This window comes from Meles meles, chromosome 7 (assembly GCF_922984935.1).
Source record: "Meles meles chromosome 7, mMelMel3.1 paternal haplotype, whole genome shotgun sequence".
NCBI lineage: Eukaryota > Metazoa > Chordata > Mammalia > Carnivora > Mustelidae > Meles > Meles meles.
This window is the reverse complement of record NC_060072.1, coordinates 129143015-129159408: the sequence shown is the minus strand read 5'-3', so window position 1 is coordinate 129159408 and position 16394 is coordinate 129143015. Positions and strand designations below refer to the sequence as shown.

The 16394-nt window shown below is 37.5% G+C and overlaps 1 protein-coding gene across 3 annotated transcripts in view; it reads right to left on the bottom strand.

Annotated features, from left to right (window-relative positions):
• Nucleotides 1–16394, bottom strand: part of MALRD1 (MAM and LDL receptor class A domain containing 1) — an 800866-nt gene that overhangs the window by 544695 nt on the left and 239777 nt on the right. For all 3 annotated transcript variants that reach the window (XM_046012349.1, XM_046012350.1, XM_046012351.1), the window contains exon 20: nt 13956–14043. In XM_046012349.1, coding sequence (XP_045868305.1) covers nt 13956–14043 — 88 coding nt within the window. The remainder of the gene's footprint in view (nt 1–13955; nt 14044–16394) is intronic.

Here is a 16394-nt window from a genome sequence, read left to right as displayed (position 1 = left end):
GGAGAGGGAGAAGGAGAAGCAGACTCCCCAATGAACAAAGAGCCCACACAGGGCTTGAACCCTGTGATCATGGATGTGAGCCAAAGTTGGACGCTTAACCAACTGAGCCACCCAGACACAAGTTTTTAGCTTTAAAAGATGAGGCGTTATAGGTGAAATGAAAATGGGTATAAGCTCCTTTTGGACAACGAGCAAAGATTTGTGTGAAGGCAGAAAAATACACTGGCCCATCATTTTTCGAATGCTGTGAGAATTTGGCATGGGGAGCATCTTGTGATAGAATAAGAATGCATGTGATAAAGTCACTAGATGTGGAACTTGTTGGGAGACAATTAGCACATCATAAAGAGCTGAGCGGGACCAATTTAGGAGTTTGAAATAAATATAAAAAGTGGTGGAGAAATGCCAAGGTACACAATCTCCACTTTCAGAGATACTTTTCTGGCATTAGTGTGAAGAATGATTTGCAGGTGGTTCTGACAGGAACAAGAACAGCTAAGCTTTTACTTCAATTCCAGGCAACTAATAAACCAAAGGAGAAAGAGTATGGAGGAAAAAGCAGAGACCTGAGCAATATCAAACACCCAGTACCTAGAGGACTGGGGATTCAGGTGGTATTGGGAATTTGAGGAAAGTCCAAAAAATACTACTTGGCAGGCGCCTGGGTGGCTCAGGGGGTTGAAGCCTCTGCCTTTGGCTCAGGTCACGATCCCAGGGTCCTGGGATCGAGCCCGCATCGGGCTCTCTGCTCAGCGGGGAGCCTGCTTCCCTTCCTCTCTCTCTGCCTGCCTTTCTGCCTACTTGTGATCTCTGTCAAATAAATAAATAAATAATCTTTAAAAAAAGAATACTACTTGGCTTCTCAGCTCAAGTTTTGAAATAATTAAGAACTAATAAGACAAGAGCAAATGAGATAAATCAAAATATCAACATTTTACGGATGAAGCTAATGATGATCTATTATCTATAGACAAGTGGTCTTTTAAAGCGTAAAACTCAGAAAGAAACAGCCTAAGTTATAATCTGTACTGGAAACTTCTACTCTCCTTGTACAGAAGGAAGCCTACCATTGTGAACTACCACAAGAAGTTAAGCAGATCTCATTCTCCCTTCAGCTAACCAGCTCAAAAAAGAAAACAAACTAAGGCAACATGCATGCATGCTCTGGCCCTCCTTGCAAACTCAGCAATCCACTGTGACTTTTCCACGCAGCTGACATTAGGGTTCACTCTTCGGGTGCTACTTGCTATGCGTTTTACCAAACGTGCAATGCTTCTTCCACCATTAGCATCACACAGAGGAGTTTCACTGCACTCAATTCCTTCATTCTCTGAGTCCCTGGCAACCATGGATCCTCTTACTGTCTCCATAGGGTTCCCTTTCACAGAGTGGCATACAGCTGGCATCATATGTTACCTTTTCAGATAGGCTTCATCCTCTTAATAATATGCATTCAAGTTCACTCCAGGTCATTTCATGGCCTGACACTTCATTTCTTTCCAGCACTGAATAGTATTCACTGCTTTAGGGCATTCAATTAAATGAACACTCAGTTAAATATTTATTTTATGAAGAGTCTGTATCTTTTGTCAAGCAGGGCAGGACCTTAATATATCTTCCTTATTAGAAAGTATTAACGTGCACTGCAATACCCATCGCTGTCCATTTCTTTTTGATTCTTTCTTTGTTAACACGTGCCTCTGTTATTTCCAAGACAAATCATCTGAAATGATATTGCAGTTATAGGGTATGTGTTTGGTCAATTTAAGCAGTCATTTTCAAAATTGGTTTTACACATTTCCACTCAGAAATGTGTGCATTTCTCATATTCTCAGTTTCCAGGTAACACTTGGCATTATCCAATGTAAGAAAGATCTGCCAGTGCAATGGGTCTGAAATAATAATTTCTTCATATTTTAACTTGTATTTCCCTAATTACAGAGAATATTTTTTTTTTTTTAATTTTAGGAGCTACTCAAGTAACTTGTCCTAGCTTTTGACTAACTGTTCACATCCCCTGCTCCTTTTTTCTATTGAATTCTTTGGGTTGATTTTTTCTTTCTTATTAATTTATAGTTTTATTTCCCATATACTCTATACTAATCCTCTGTCATTTACTTAGATGAAAAATATATTCTATTTGTCTATGATAGATCTTTCCATTTTGTATAGTTTCTTTCAAAATAAAAATTTCTAATTCAATGCCTTCCAATTTATCAGTTATTTCCTTTATGCTATGTAGTTTGAAGCTTCACTGGAAAAAAAAATTCTTTCCTCCTTTTTTATCATCAATATTTTTTCTGTGATTTTCACAAAATTGTGATAGTTTTACTCTTCACATTTAGGTCTTTACTCCATCTGGACTTTATTGTTATCTGTTGTATACGATATGAACTTAATTCAATTTTCCTTATATGAGTGTCCAATTTTGAATCTACTAATCTATTGAGCAACTCAAATTTTTCTCACTTATTCTATATTTGGTCATGAAATGAATTACTCATATATAAGAATGGATAGAAAACATACACCTGGTTTAAACAGTAATAAAAACGAACAGCCATAAATCTACCATCCAGCTTATGAAATTAAAATTCACAGCTTTTGAATCCTCCACTGTTTCCCTGCTGATCCCATGCCGCCATCTCTCCAGGTCTGCGGTACACTGAATCTTGTATTTTACATTCCTGTTTTCATTGGCTCTTTTCTGAAAGATTTTATTTATTTATTTTTAGAGATAGAGAGCTCATATGGGGGGAGGGCACAGTGTGGGAGGCAGAGATAGAGAGACAAGCCGACTCTACCCGGAGCAGGGAGCCCGACATGGGGCTCAAACTCACAACCCTGAGATCATGACCTGAGCCAAAATCAAGAGCTGGACGCTTAGCTGACAGAGCAACCCAGGCGCCCCATTTTCATTTGCTTTTATCATTTTCCTCATTTGCATATATGTCAGATAATCTACAGTGCCCATTAGCTCATCATGTGATTAAACGAGCTGATGTCCCAAACATCTTAGAACAGTGACTAGACAGCTGGAATAGCACGTAGGTTCTTTTTGAATAAATAAACCATTTAAATTTTTTTTTCATTTTATTTATTTTTTCAGTGTAACAGTATTCATTCTTTTTGCACAACACCCAGTGCTCCATGCAAAACATGCCCTCCCCATTACCCACCACCTGTTCCCCCAACCTCCCACCCCTGACCCTTCAAAACCCTCAGGTTGCCCCAACCTCCCACCCCTGACCCTTCAAAACCCTCAGGTTGTTTTTCAGAGTACATAGTCTCTTATGGTTCGCCTCCCCTCCCCAATGTCCATAGCCCGCTCCCCCTCTCCCAATCCCACCTCCCCCCAGCAACCCCCAGTTTGTTTTGTGAGATTAAGAGTCATTTATGGTTTGTCTCCCTCCCAATCCCATCTTGGTCATAAACCATTTAAATTTGAACTTGGATGAAAGAACTCATTCTCTATATGAATTTCGGCAACTTGATTTATTTCCTGAGCAATGTGCATTCACCCATCCATGTTAATAATGTTCTTGCAGTTCACATATTTTGACTGCTGTATAAGATTTCACTATGTGATCAAATATATCATTTCGCCGTTCTATCATCAGTGGGTTTTTTTTTTTTTTAAGCTGATTCTGTTTGAGGTTTTATTTCATACATTTCTCCTGATATTTCTAGGAGTGGAACTGCTTAGTCAGAGAGAATAGAGAACTGTATGTCAACTTTACTAGAAAAAGCTGAACTGTTTTCCAAAGTCACTGCATCAATTTCCATACCTCCCAGCAGTGTATAAATATTCTGATTGTGTGGCGCACACATTATCCATTGGTATATACAGATTTACGCATGGGTGCCACTTCCTCTGCTGTCTATTCCCTTGTGCATCTCAGCCCTTGTTGAGCTCATTTCGTCTTTGTCTGATGCTCACATTTACATAGTTCATCTGGTAAGAGTCTGGTGAAGTAAAGTCTTCTTTTGTGTATTTGCAGATATTTTCCTCAGAAAGCCTTTTCTCACCCTCATTCCTGGAAGGTTTTGTTGCTCGAGGCTAATATTTATTATTTCTCAGGACTTTTAAATTCAATTCAACTCTCTTCTGACTCTCATGCTTGTTGTAAAGTCTGTCATGGGTCTAATTGTGGTCTTCTTGTAATTGTATTTTAATCTTTGGCTATTTTTAACATAATCCTCTCTTTTCTTTGTTGTTTATCTAATTCATTTCCAGGAGTCAAGACCTGGACATATTCTTACTATAATATTTTGTACGAGGTTCACGACACTTCTAAATCTATGCCTTATATTAATTTTAAGCCAGTACAGTCTTTAAAAATGACTCTCCATTTTCTTCATTCTCTTTCTGCAACTCCAACAGCTTTTATAATCAACCCTTCGAGTAAGTCTACCCCTCCATTTCCCCCCTCTATCTCTATATATTGCACTCTGAAATTCTCTCATACCTATTTTCCCACTGACAAATCAAAACATCGGCTTTTATCTTTGAGCTATTTAATTCATGCACTGAGATTTTTGTTTCATTTATTTCTCATTTCAAGAAAGCCAACAGGATTTTTTTTTTTTAATGCTCTGTCTCCTTCCCCCACCCCCCAAACACTTTTTTAAAACAATGTCATGCTATTTTCTTAGGGATTGGAATCCTTTAGTATTTTTAATTATTTATTAGTTTTCTATTTTTACATAACAAACTTCCACAGACTTTAGAAGTTAAGACTAATCACTTATTGTCTGACACAGTTTCTGGGAATGCAAGGTACAGAAGAGGCTTAGCTTGATAGTTCTGACATAGAATCTCTTAAGATTGCTATCAAGATGTCAGCCAAGAAAACAATCATCTGAGGGTTGGACTAGGGCTAGAAAATCTGCTTCCAAGGGGCCTCACTCACATTCCTAAGAAGTTAGTGCTTCTATTGGCAGGAGGCCTCAAGCTCCCAGGCTTTCCCCACAGGGCTGCTTGAGTATCCTTTTGACATGGTGTCTGGATTCCCTCAGACTGAGTGATCCAAGAGAAGATAGGAGAAGCCTATAGCTTTGGAAACTACTCATAGTCATCGTCATGTGGGTCAATGGTTACACAGGTCAGTGTAAAGGAAACTGGTACACAGGGCATGAATAACAAGAGTGGGGAATCACTGAGAGCTTTTTGACTATGGTTACCATAATTTGCTATCTTTACTTTGTCACTTAGTTTGTCCAAGAGTTCTTCTAGATCAACCCTGAGTTGTTTCTTTTGGAACCCCACTGGTACCCCAGTCCAGGGATGGAATACTCCTTTTGGCCCTATTTTAACCTTTTCCACCCTCTCATCTAGCCCATATTTCCTTACATCTTAACTCTGAAGTCACATTATGCCTCCTGTTCTATTTTCCCATATTCTGTTCCTCTCATCTGGGGATTTCTCTTTTTTAAGCTTGACTTAACATTTAAATGCATATTATATTTGACTTTTCTAGATATATGTCATGTTACATTATTCAGATCACCTGGTCTGTCATATTATTAAAACCAGTAGTCATAACTGCATCCTTAGGCCTGATTTCAATTTAAATGAAGAAACAGTTTCCCTTAAGAAGAAATCATGAACATGAATGGGTAAATTAGAAAAAGAAGGCTGATGAGCCAATGCTTTGGAAAAAACAGAGACAACTCATTTTTGTATATCAGAAGTGAGCCAGCAATGACAGATAAAAGGACCAGTACTCTGAAACAGAAACTGTAAGATCCTGAAATAACTTTGTCCTGTCCTCAATACTCTTTGTTATTCTACCAGAATGAGTTCATCTTAAAAAACAAGTAAGTCCAATGTGTTTGTATTTGATAGCAACAGAAGAGTAAATAGAGAAAAGTGTCTCTTATTCCAGAGCCAAACTAGAAAAGGTGGTGTTTGTAACTGTCTACAAAGATGAAGTTGCAGCTGATTCCTTGACAGCTGGAATGTAGGAGTAAAACAGAGGCCTGAAACATGGTTAAACCAAACACAATTTGGAAACTGAGGCATGCAAAAGACTGCAAGTTTCCTGACACATTCTCTGGCTTGGGCAGATGGTCCAGACTTTCATCTCAAGAGCATGAAAGTCAACTTGCTCTACACTGCAGTGACTTCAAACAGTATTTCCTAAAGTATCATCATATTCTCAATTCAGGTGATACTAGAAATTACTTCATGCAGTTTCGAACAATTTTAATAGTGAAATATATCTAAAACAATATGCCCATCTTAGTCAGTTTGGACTGCTATACCAAGATACCATAGACTGGGTGGCTTAAACAACAAATTCCTAAGAATTCTGGAGGCTGAACATCCATGATCATGGTGCGGCATGGTTGGGTTCTTGGTGAGGGCTCTCCTCTTGCTATGATCTCTTGGGCCTTTCCTTGGTGCATTCATGCAGAGAGAGAGATCTATGTCTCTTCCTCTTCTCATAAGAGCACTAATCCCATCATGAGGGCAGCACCTTCCTAACCTACTCTAGCCCCAATTACTTCTAAAAGGCCCCACCTCTAAAATACCATCACATTGGGTGTGAAGGCTTCAACATATGACTATTGTGAGGATATAAACATTCAGTCCATTGAAAAGGTTATGACAATTACTTTTCACCTATTTTTAACCTTAAAAGGCTAGTGCTGGTAGTAATGATAAATGAAAGTAATGATGAAGTCAAACAAACAAACAGAAACAACACAAAAATCTTTGCATATTGAACAAAATTGCAAAGGTGAAATGTAGATGACTGAAATTTACACTCACTAAGAAGCAGAGATCAGTCTGGCTAATCTGATCTTCTTCCACATCCCTAAGCCACATGGAAACCAACTCACCTGCCCACCTGTCATCCTAGGTAGATGACTCAATGTTCTAACTTCTTGCTCTGTGAATTCTTATAGCAAATATACTTCATGTTACCCCAATATAATCTTTCTGGTGAAAGAAAACTCACTTTATACTAGACTTCACTCCCTACAGCCATTCCTGAATTGGTAATTAGGGGAGGGTATGTGCTATCGTGAGTGCTGGTAATTAAAAAAATAAAACCAGTATTTTATTTTCTTTTTATTTTCAAAGTCATCTTTTTATTTATTTTTCAAAGATAGTGTACTGGACATTTATTTTTCTCTTTGATCATTTCATAAAACCAATATTTTAACACCTCGAGCCCTTGATAAATTATCACCAGTTTCAACATACCATAACTGTGTGCACTGCTTGACTGATGATATGCCTAGTTCTTCTTTATCTATCGCCAGTAATAATGTCTATGTTTTTCCTGGGACTCCTGATGTTAAGAGATATATTTAACTTAAAAATCTAAAAGTATACTTGAAGATTAGATACAATTGATCTTCAGACAACTGAAAAATCTGAAATATCTCCAGAGGAGAAGTATATATTTTTTCCTATGAGACTGAATACAATAACATAACCTTACACACAGGGTAAAACAACTACATACAGCATAAATGTACTGAATGTCTGTACTGGGTCTTCTTTCCAGAAGAGCAGCTTTTACTAAAACTTGGCTATTCTTTGGATATGATTTATACAACTATGTGACACAGCTATTCGCACATATCATGCAATCCCTTCTTTCTCTGTCTCCAGTAACAACTCGGGTCTTTTTTTTAAAACATTTTTGCTTTAACTCATGCATTCAATGAAATTTTCTAGGTGGCACCAAGTATTTGCCATCTTTACAAACACTATCACATATGAAAGTGACTGCAAGTAGACTAAAGTAGCAGTTGAACAATTTTCAAGCTAAAATCAAAGTATTTTAACAGCCTTCTCCATTTTTGATATTTAGCATTTCTCTCAAAAGATGACAAAATAGGGGTGCCAATAAAAAAAAAAAGGTGGCTCAGTGGGTTAAAGTCTCTGCCTTCAGCTCAGGTCATAATCCCAGGGTTCTGGGATCAAGCCCCGCATCGGCTCTCTTCTCAGCAGGGAACCTGCTTCCCCCTCCCTCTCTGCCTGCCTCTCTGCCTATTTGTGATCTCTGTCTGTCAAATAAATAAATAAAATCTTTAAAAAAAAAAAGATGACAAAATAAAGGTTGACTTTACAATAGGTTAAGGTTACTTATTTGTCCAATTTTATTTTCTAGAAACAATAAAAATACTAAGTTGAATGGACCACAGGCTTTGGCCAGTTTTTTTCATATATATATATATATATATTTGCTACTATTTTCTACATATTTCTAATATATTTCCACTTATTGCCAATATTCCTATATGCTTCCTATATTTTGCAAGACTACACCAAACATGCTAAAACCAGAATATTTAAGACTACCATCATGAGTTTCAAATTTCTCCATTTTTGCCCTGAAGTCTTTTATTAAACTGTATATATCTCCAATAATTTGCCTTTTCAGAATCCATATTTCCTTTAGAAAAACCGGGAAGACCTTAACATGAAATACTTTTATGGAATGGATTATTCTCACACAAATATAACAGACACACCAAATGACTTAAAATTATAAAGTAAAAAGCTGCAGGTGAGGTCTTAAAAATGAAGACAAAAGTACTCAAACTTTTCCCCTTGCCTTTTCATTCATGCTGAAACAAACATTCCTCTTTGCAGAAAGAAGGGAGACTTGAACAAGCATTTACACATAAAGCTGGTGGGACATTGAGGTTAATGAGGAGGGATGCCAAAAATACAAACAGCTCAGTCAGTTTAACAATGGCAACAACAAAACCATTGGAGGAGGACATCATAAAAATTATGTTTAAGCATCCTATAAACAGTCACCACACCTTCTCAACTGTAAGCCATTATCAGCTGCAAGATATGCCACAGACTTCGTAACAATTTCCCCGAAAAACAAATAAAACACTAATACCTTGGGATACCTGATATTCATTCTAATAATTGATATACCTAGCAAGTAACAATTCTGATATTGCTGAATTCCGAGTTTTTAAAATAGGATGAAAAGCACTTAGGTGATTTTTTTTTTCAGTTTGTACACAGTATGCAGGGATGTCATGTAGTTATGACTTTAGTTTTACAAACAACCCAGCTATCTCACAAATAATCCTTGAGGCAAGATAGAAACTGTCATATGTGGTCTGCTGAAGGGAACACCCTTCTTGCTCTTCTCACATAGTTTGGAGAAAGAGTCATGAAAAGCAGATACTTTCTATGGGATACTTATTTTTAAATCTGAATATTGTCTGGCAACAATTCTTACTTAATCATCTACTCTGATGATCTTATTCAAAGTGAGGGGATTTGACTTTGCCACCATCCTCCATGACTCTCTACTCTGGGAATGAGCAACATCATTATACACTGACACAAAAATAATCATAGGATTCTATTGCATGGTTAAGTTTGTCTACTTTCCCTAGAAATGCAATTAATCTTGCCTAAAATGTCTTTTCTCTAGTATCCCCCTGGATTAGTTTTAAAATAAGAATCTATATTTATCAAGATACGGAAACAAAGAAGGTACAATCCATAACCGAGAACAGATTTGAAAATTAAGTTAGAAACAACTGGAAGTGAGAACATGAGAAAGAGTTGACCTAGGAAAGCAAATAATGATGTTGTAGGAAAAAGTGAAAGGAAACTAAGTTCACAGCATATATACTATTGGGGGGAAATTAATGAAAGTTTGCAGTTAAAAGGTTACCAGTTAACACTGTTTTGAACTATGGTAACAATGGGGAAAAAAAAAACAGAAGAAATTTGAGAATTATTTTGGAGTTGGAGTCAGCAAGTTTTGCAAGTAGGCAATCTTAAGGGGAAAGTGAAAGAATACTGTGGAATTTCAACCTGGGTTGCTAGAGAATAGTGATGTCATAAAAAGGTATAAGGAATGAGGGAAAAAGAGGCTGATTTTTGAGGAAATAGGTAAAAATGGAATAAAGGACTCCTTACGGTCATTTAGCACAAGATGAAAGATATCGGTTATGTGCCAACCCACACTTTGGGGGTTAGGTCAATATTTTGCATCCGTGTGTATGTATTTTTAAGTTTTGTTTTATTAGCCAAGGAAGAAAAATGCTGTAGATAATCAGTTCATATTGGAAAACAAATCAACAACTGCAAGAGAATCTACACGTGCTGATCCCATCTTAGCTAACAGAAGAAAAAAAAAACTGACTGGTAATCATCAAGGGCAATATTTTTATTGAAAGCCGAAATTTTATTTTTACGTTCATCTTATGGAAAGATGACATCAAATTCCTTTAAGAAACCTATCGTTTCAAGAGGTCTGTGGTTTTAATCCGGTGTTTCTTTTGTTATGAAGCCAACATTAAAACCATACAGTTCAGGCAGTTTTTAAAATTCCATATTTTTCATCCAAAACTTGAACCAGAAAATCAGGACTAATGGTCTGTAACTGATACTTCACATCTCTGCCTCTGGGTCTGGCCACTTCATTCTCTCTCTCTCCTTTGGAACCATCAGCCACAGAGTGTAAGCAGCAAGATAACCGGAGCAGCAATAGTATCGGCAGTAACTTGTGTTCCCTTCTGTATTATTTTATGGTCTCCACTGCCACTGGGATCACAGTGGTGCTCCCTAAGTTCAGACTCGGGGGTGATTTGGGAAAATACCTGGGCACTAAAATCACAGGTTTTTAGATGAAACTCTCGTTCTTTTCCTCAGCTATGTATTTTCATCCCTGCCCTTTAGGCTCTTTACATTTAATTTTTCACATCTATAAAGTAGAATATATATTCTCTTCCTTGTGAGGTTAGTGTTTTTGATGAGCTGTATGATAGTGGTTAAGGCTGTTCTCCTAAGAAGCAGACATAATTTGTCACTTTTTAGCTAGGTAGCCTTGGGCAGATTATCTCCTTCTCAGTGTGCTCCATAAAACTGGGATAACAAAGATATCAACCCTATCCAACATTTAAGATTTCTTCACTGACAACGAACTACACATTATTCTAGACTCTTAAAAGGTTAGAGGATTGGGGGCACTTGGGTGGCTCAGTCATTTAAGCAACCAAATCTTGATTTAGGCTCAGGTCATGATTTTAGTGTTGTAAGATTGAGCCCCATGTGGGGATCCATGCTGGATGTGGAACCTGCTTACGATTCTCTCTCTCCCTCTGCCCCTTCCACTCCCCCTGCCCACCCATTCGCGGTGCATGTGTCACTCTCTCTCTAAAAAAATAAAACATCAAAATCAAAGAAGTTAGAGTAGTATGTAAGATGGTACATATGAGTGGTAAATGCTATTAATATTCCGATTCATCACCTCTCTCTCTCTCATAAGGACTTTCTGTATTCCTATCCTTGCCACATCAGTTGAGAAGGTTTCCCTGCCCCCTTGTTAGTCTTGACCACGTGACCTGTTCTGACCAGTGGACCTGAGCAGACATTGTGCACTGCATGTCCCAACAGAAGCTTTAAAGTGTTTTCTTTTTCCTGCCCTTCTACTTCACAACAAAGTATGTCAGATAAGGCCTCCATCCTCTAGCTTTGGTCCCAGATAAACAGGACAGAAGGAACAGAAATACACAACCTGAAGCTCTACAGAATTAAAAAGAGCTCTGAACAAGAAACACATACTTCTGCCATTATTATTCTCTGCCCACCCACATGCTTGAGAACAAGAAATAAATGCCTGTGGTTATAAGCCACGGAGGCTCGGCTTTTAACAAAATCTGGGCTATGAGTGTGTCTTACAAGTTCTAAAAATTTATAAATTGTAAATTTATAATTTATAACAATAATTTATAAATTATAAAAATTATAAATCAAATATAATATAATATAAATATATTATATATATAATATATATTAAATATATAATATAAATCAAATATATTTTATATATATAACAGGTCTGTTATATATATAAAATATTTATTTATATATAAATATTTATATATAAAATTTATGTTATAAAAATAATATTGTAGCAATAATAATAAACTAAAATATATATCAAAACTATATAAAGCACTTCAAAAGATATAGGCATCTGTCCATCTTTCTACCCATTTATCCAACAAAGGTTAATACTAAGTAATATTATGTGCCAGATGCTGTTTAAGTTCTGGAGATAAGGCAGTGATCAATTAAAAATCATTGCTGTCAGGCAGCAAACAGTATTGTTGGGGGGGGGAAACAGAAACAGAACCATAAGGGTGATAGGCGTTACAGAGAAAAATAACATGGGAAGAAGAAAAAAAATGTCAATGAAGATACTGTGTGTGTGTGTGTGTGTTTGTGTGTGTGTGTGTGTGATATTCAGAGAAATCCTTACTAATGAAGAAACTTCAGAGCAGATCAGAAAGAAGTACTTATGGGAGTTGAGTATTTATCTCATCTCAGGACGAGGGACAGGAAGGTGTAGAAGCCCTGAGGCATAAGTGGGCTGGAGGACTTAAGGATTATCTTAGAGGCCTTTGTAGATAAGAGAACTCAAGCAGAAGCCCGGGGTGGTGGGTGAAGTCCCGAGGTACGAGGGCACCAGGCTTGTCTGCCTTGGAACCTGCTATAGAAGTTGGCTTTTGCTCTCCATGAAAGAGGATATCATAGGAAGACTCTGATGACAGGATGACATGATCTTATCTAAGTTTGAAAAAGATCATTCGCCTGCTGTTTGGAGAACAGATTATATTCTCAAGGGTAGAGGCAGAGATCGTTTAAAAGGCAACGATGATAATCCATGCAGACACAGTGGTGGCTTGGACCTTGGAAGGAAGCAGTCGACTCTGGATATATCTGAAGCTATTGGCGATGCAGATTTGTTCGTGAAAAATACACAAATAGAAATAAACTGTCGTTTACTGAGACAGGGAGGCATGGAAGAATGGCAAGATGGAGGGGATCATCAGTAGCCAAGAATTCACTTTCAGCCATCAAGAGACAAGGGTAAACTTGTTGAATTCTAATTTCCTTCTTGCTGCCTTATCCAGAGAGGGATTTGGCTTTCTGCAGAGTTCTGTGGAAACCATGACACAGAGCAGTTAAGGGAATTAATCCTGCCAGGATGATGAGGTAGAGACTCAGAGCCGAGTCCCACAGATCCAACGAAACTGGAGTCCAGCCCTGATTATGTCCAGGGAGAGGCTGGTGCTCTTCTAACCAGCAACAGTACAGTGATGGAGCAGGACTGAAGGTTAAGTCTTCAGAACTTGAGAGTGCTTTCTACATGGATTACTGCAATTGATTTTTAAATTACTGTGCCTCTGATCTCTTTGGAAAGGAAGCTGTGCTCCCCCTTGCTGGACAATTGAAGAGCCTCTAGCCTCTGAGCCCAAGAGCTTGATAACCAGTCCTATTAGATTGCTACTTTTTTTTGCACTGCCTGGATGGAGCCTTGCCTGGGGTGTTTGTTTTAACTTTATTTTAGCTTATTGTAGGCTTGTTTTAGGTTATTTCCCTTCGTTATCTTTGAGATGTCTACCAGACATCTAAGTTGAGATGTTCAGTAGGTAGTCAGTACATAAGTCTGGATCTCAGGGTAAAGGCTGAGAATGGAAATATAAATCTGGGAAACATATATTTGTGGGTTTTTTTTTTTTTTCATAAAAGAAATGTGTAACAAAGAGAAGAAATGGTTGACAACAATCCTTAGGAATATTTAGTGTTGCCTGACAGGAAACCATCTCTGAAGGTAATAGAGAGATTCATACAGTCTCCAAAACAATGTAATTATAAGGTGACCAATTCGGTTATTATAACTTCAGACATGATTTCCTAATATTTTCCACATGATAAGACAGAAGCATAACTGATTCAAACCTCTCTACCATGTTTGCAAAGACATTAAGACTAATTACTAGCAAAGATTCACAATAATCTTTTCCAGAGTTAATACACTAACAGAACAGAAGAGTATTTTTAGAATATTGTTGAAATGAAATATTGATTTCCTCAACAGCTTTTTTTCCCCCCCAAGTAAACAGATTTGAGAATACTTATATGTTAAAATATCCTTCCTTACCAGGGTAGAGGGTACAGTCCATGAATGACAAATCATCGATAGCAATGTCTCCAGTGAAGCCATCTCCTACTGAAGCTTCCACCAAAACCTAAGAAAAATACAAGAAATCTGTTGATACTGAGAAGGATGTTAACTTATGGAAACTCACAGTAGAAAAAAAAAATCAGAATTTACTTAAAGAGAAATTCCTTCCAAGCCATTAAAAAAAAATACTTTCCAATAATATTTAATTTTATTTTTTAAGATTTTATTTATTTAACAGACAGAGATATCACAAGTAGGCAGAGAGGCAGGCAGAGAGAAGAAGAGAAGCAGGCTCCCTGCTGAGCAGAGAGCCCAATGCGGGGGCTCAATCCCAGGACCCTGAGTTCGTGACCTGAGCTGAAAGCAGAGGCTTTAACCCACTGAGCCACCCAGGCACCCCCTGATAGTGTTTCTAAACAGTTATCTTATCCCTACCTAGATAATTCCAGTAACAGGAAGCTCCATTCCTTAGTGGGACCATTAGAACCACAAAGCCCCTTGTGCTTCTAGTGATTTTCCGAAAATTATAATAGATCAGATTTATATCTATTTCCCTATAACTTTCAACCTTTAGTTTTAGACTCACCCCATTTTTTTTTTCTGATCCTTTGAGTATTTGAGGACAAATCGTCTCCTTTTCCCACCTTTGCCCAAGGAGTTCATCAGTTTCCAAGGTCAAACCTCCTCATTGTTGAAGAAATCTAATTTGTGGCCAGAGGGACTTGCCAGCATGCACATTTTTAAGAGCTTTAGAATTTTCTCGCACTGACCTAATTCTGTAACACTTTATGAAACTGGCTAATCGTTATTAGATCTCCTTCAGAACCGCATTAATCACAGCAAACTCCGATGACATCTGTGCTGTTCCAGGAGCACCAATTCCAACCAAACCTCCAGGAAAACACGAAATACTGACAAACCACTACAGTGTACAGCAGATTGTGATTAGGCCTGAAATGTACTATAATAGAATTAATCATGATAAATTATTTTAATACTTATGCAAATATGTTGCATATTGAATAGGAACCCTGCTATAATTTAATAATGAAGAACTCAAGCAAACTCAGAAAACACATTCTGTTTTCCCACTATTTATATGAATATAGGTTTCTGTCACGTTTTTCATCACAAATGCTTTATGTGGGAGCTGAAATTTTATTTCATTTTTTTAAATTCTTAGCTTCTGTTCAAACTTGTCTCACACATTTTTATGGATATCTTAGTTGAAGGGAAGTTTTAAAAGATTAAATTCCTAACCTCACACCTCTTGACATCTTCTCCAACTTTCAAGTCTTTCTTGAGGACTACCAGAGTTTTCTCCATCATTTGTCAGTAAGGAAATTAATCAGCATGGGAAAGGTATGTACCTGATGGGCGAATGTAACCCACCTACTACTGCCAGGAACATTTATGTACCAGTACTACACAGGAAATGTCCTGGTGCTTTATAATGGATCACCCCAAATATAAAAAGCATCCTTAGGGGTGTCTGGGTGGCTCAGTAGGTTAAAGCCTCTGCCTTCAGCTCACATCATGATCTCAGGGTCCTGGGATCAAGTTCTACATCGGGCTCTCTGCTCAGCAGGGAGCCAGCTTCCTCCTCTCTCTGCCTGCCACTCTGCCTCCTTGTGATTTGTCAAATAAATAAATAAGTAAATAAAATAATTAAAATAAATAAAACCTTTATAAATAAATAAATAAATAAAATGACCGTTTCTCTGCGGACACGAATGAAAGAACTATTATCGACAGAGAAAACAAAAATGCAGAAAGAATACCCAGTAGAAAACCATACAATTATTCTAATAAACCAAACCAGCAGTCAGAATTTGGCAGAGCATACTGAAAGAAAATATTTTTTGTTCTGTTAAAACAAAAAACACTGCAGCTGGGTCCTCGAGAGGGAAAAGGCAAATGCAAAGATTAATTACCAATTAATTCCCCGGATCAATAAGTCTGTCCCACTGCAGTACCACACAAGCCATGCTAACAAAGGCTGGGAAGATGCAAGAAAAAGGAAAAATGAGGTCAATAAGAAGAAACACTACTGACTTTGCTGCACTGCTCATGATTATATTAGTTCATGAACGAGAAGGGATAGAAAATGATATCGAAATCCCAACGTTTATGGAAAGCACCGTTCCTGTCCATACAAATATCTGTAAGCTAACTTTGGGGACATATACATACTTCTCTCCACTTGAGAGTATGGACTCAACTGTTCCAAAGTATTCTTTTTGTTGTCATAATGTAATCATCAATTTAAGCAATGACCACTTGTGAAAATTATGAATATTCTCATTTGTGGGCCACACCAGGTAAGCACACCTCTGAGTGGATGCTGTTTGCAAAAACCTTGTTTCTATTGGAGTTCACTGCATATTACATGAGAAGCATTTTCATAGTGCTTGT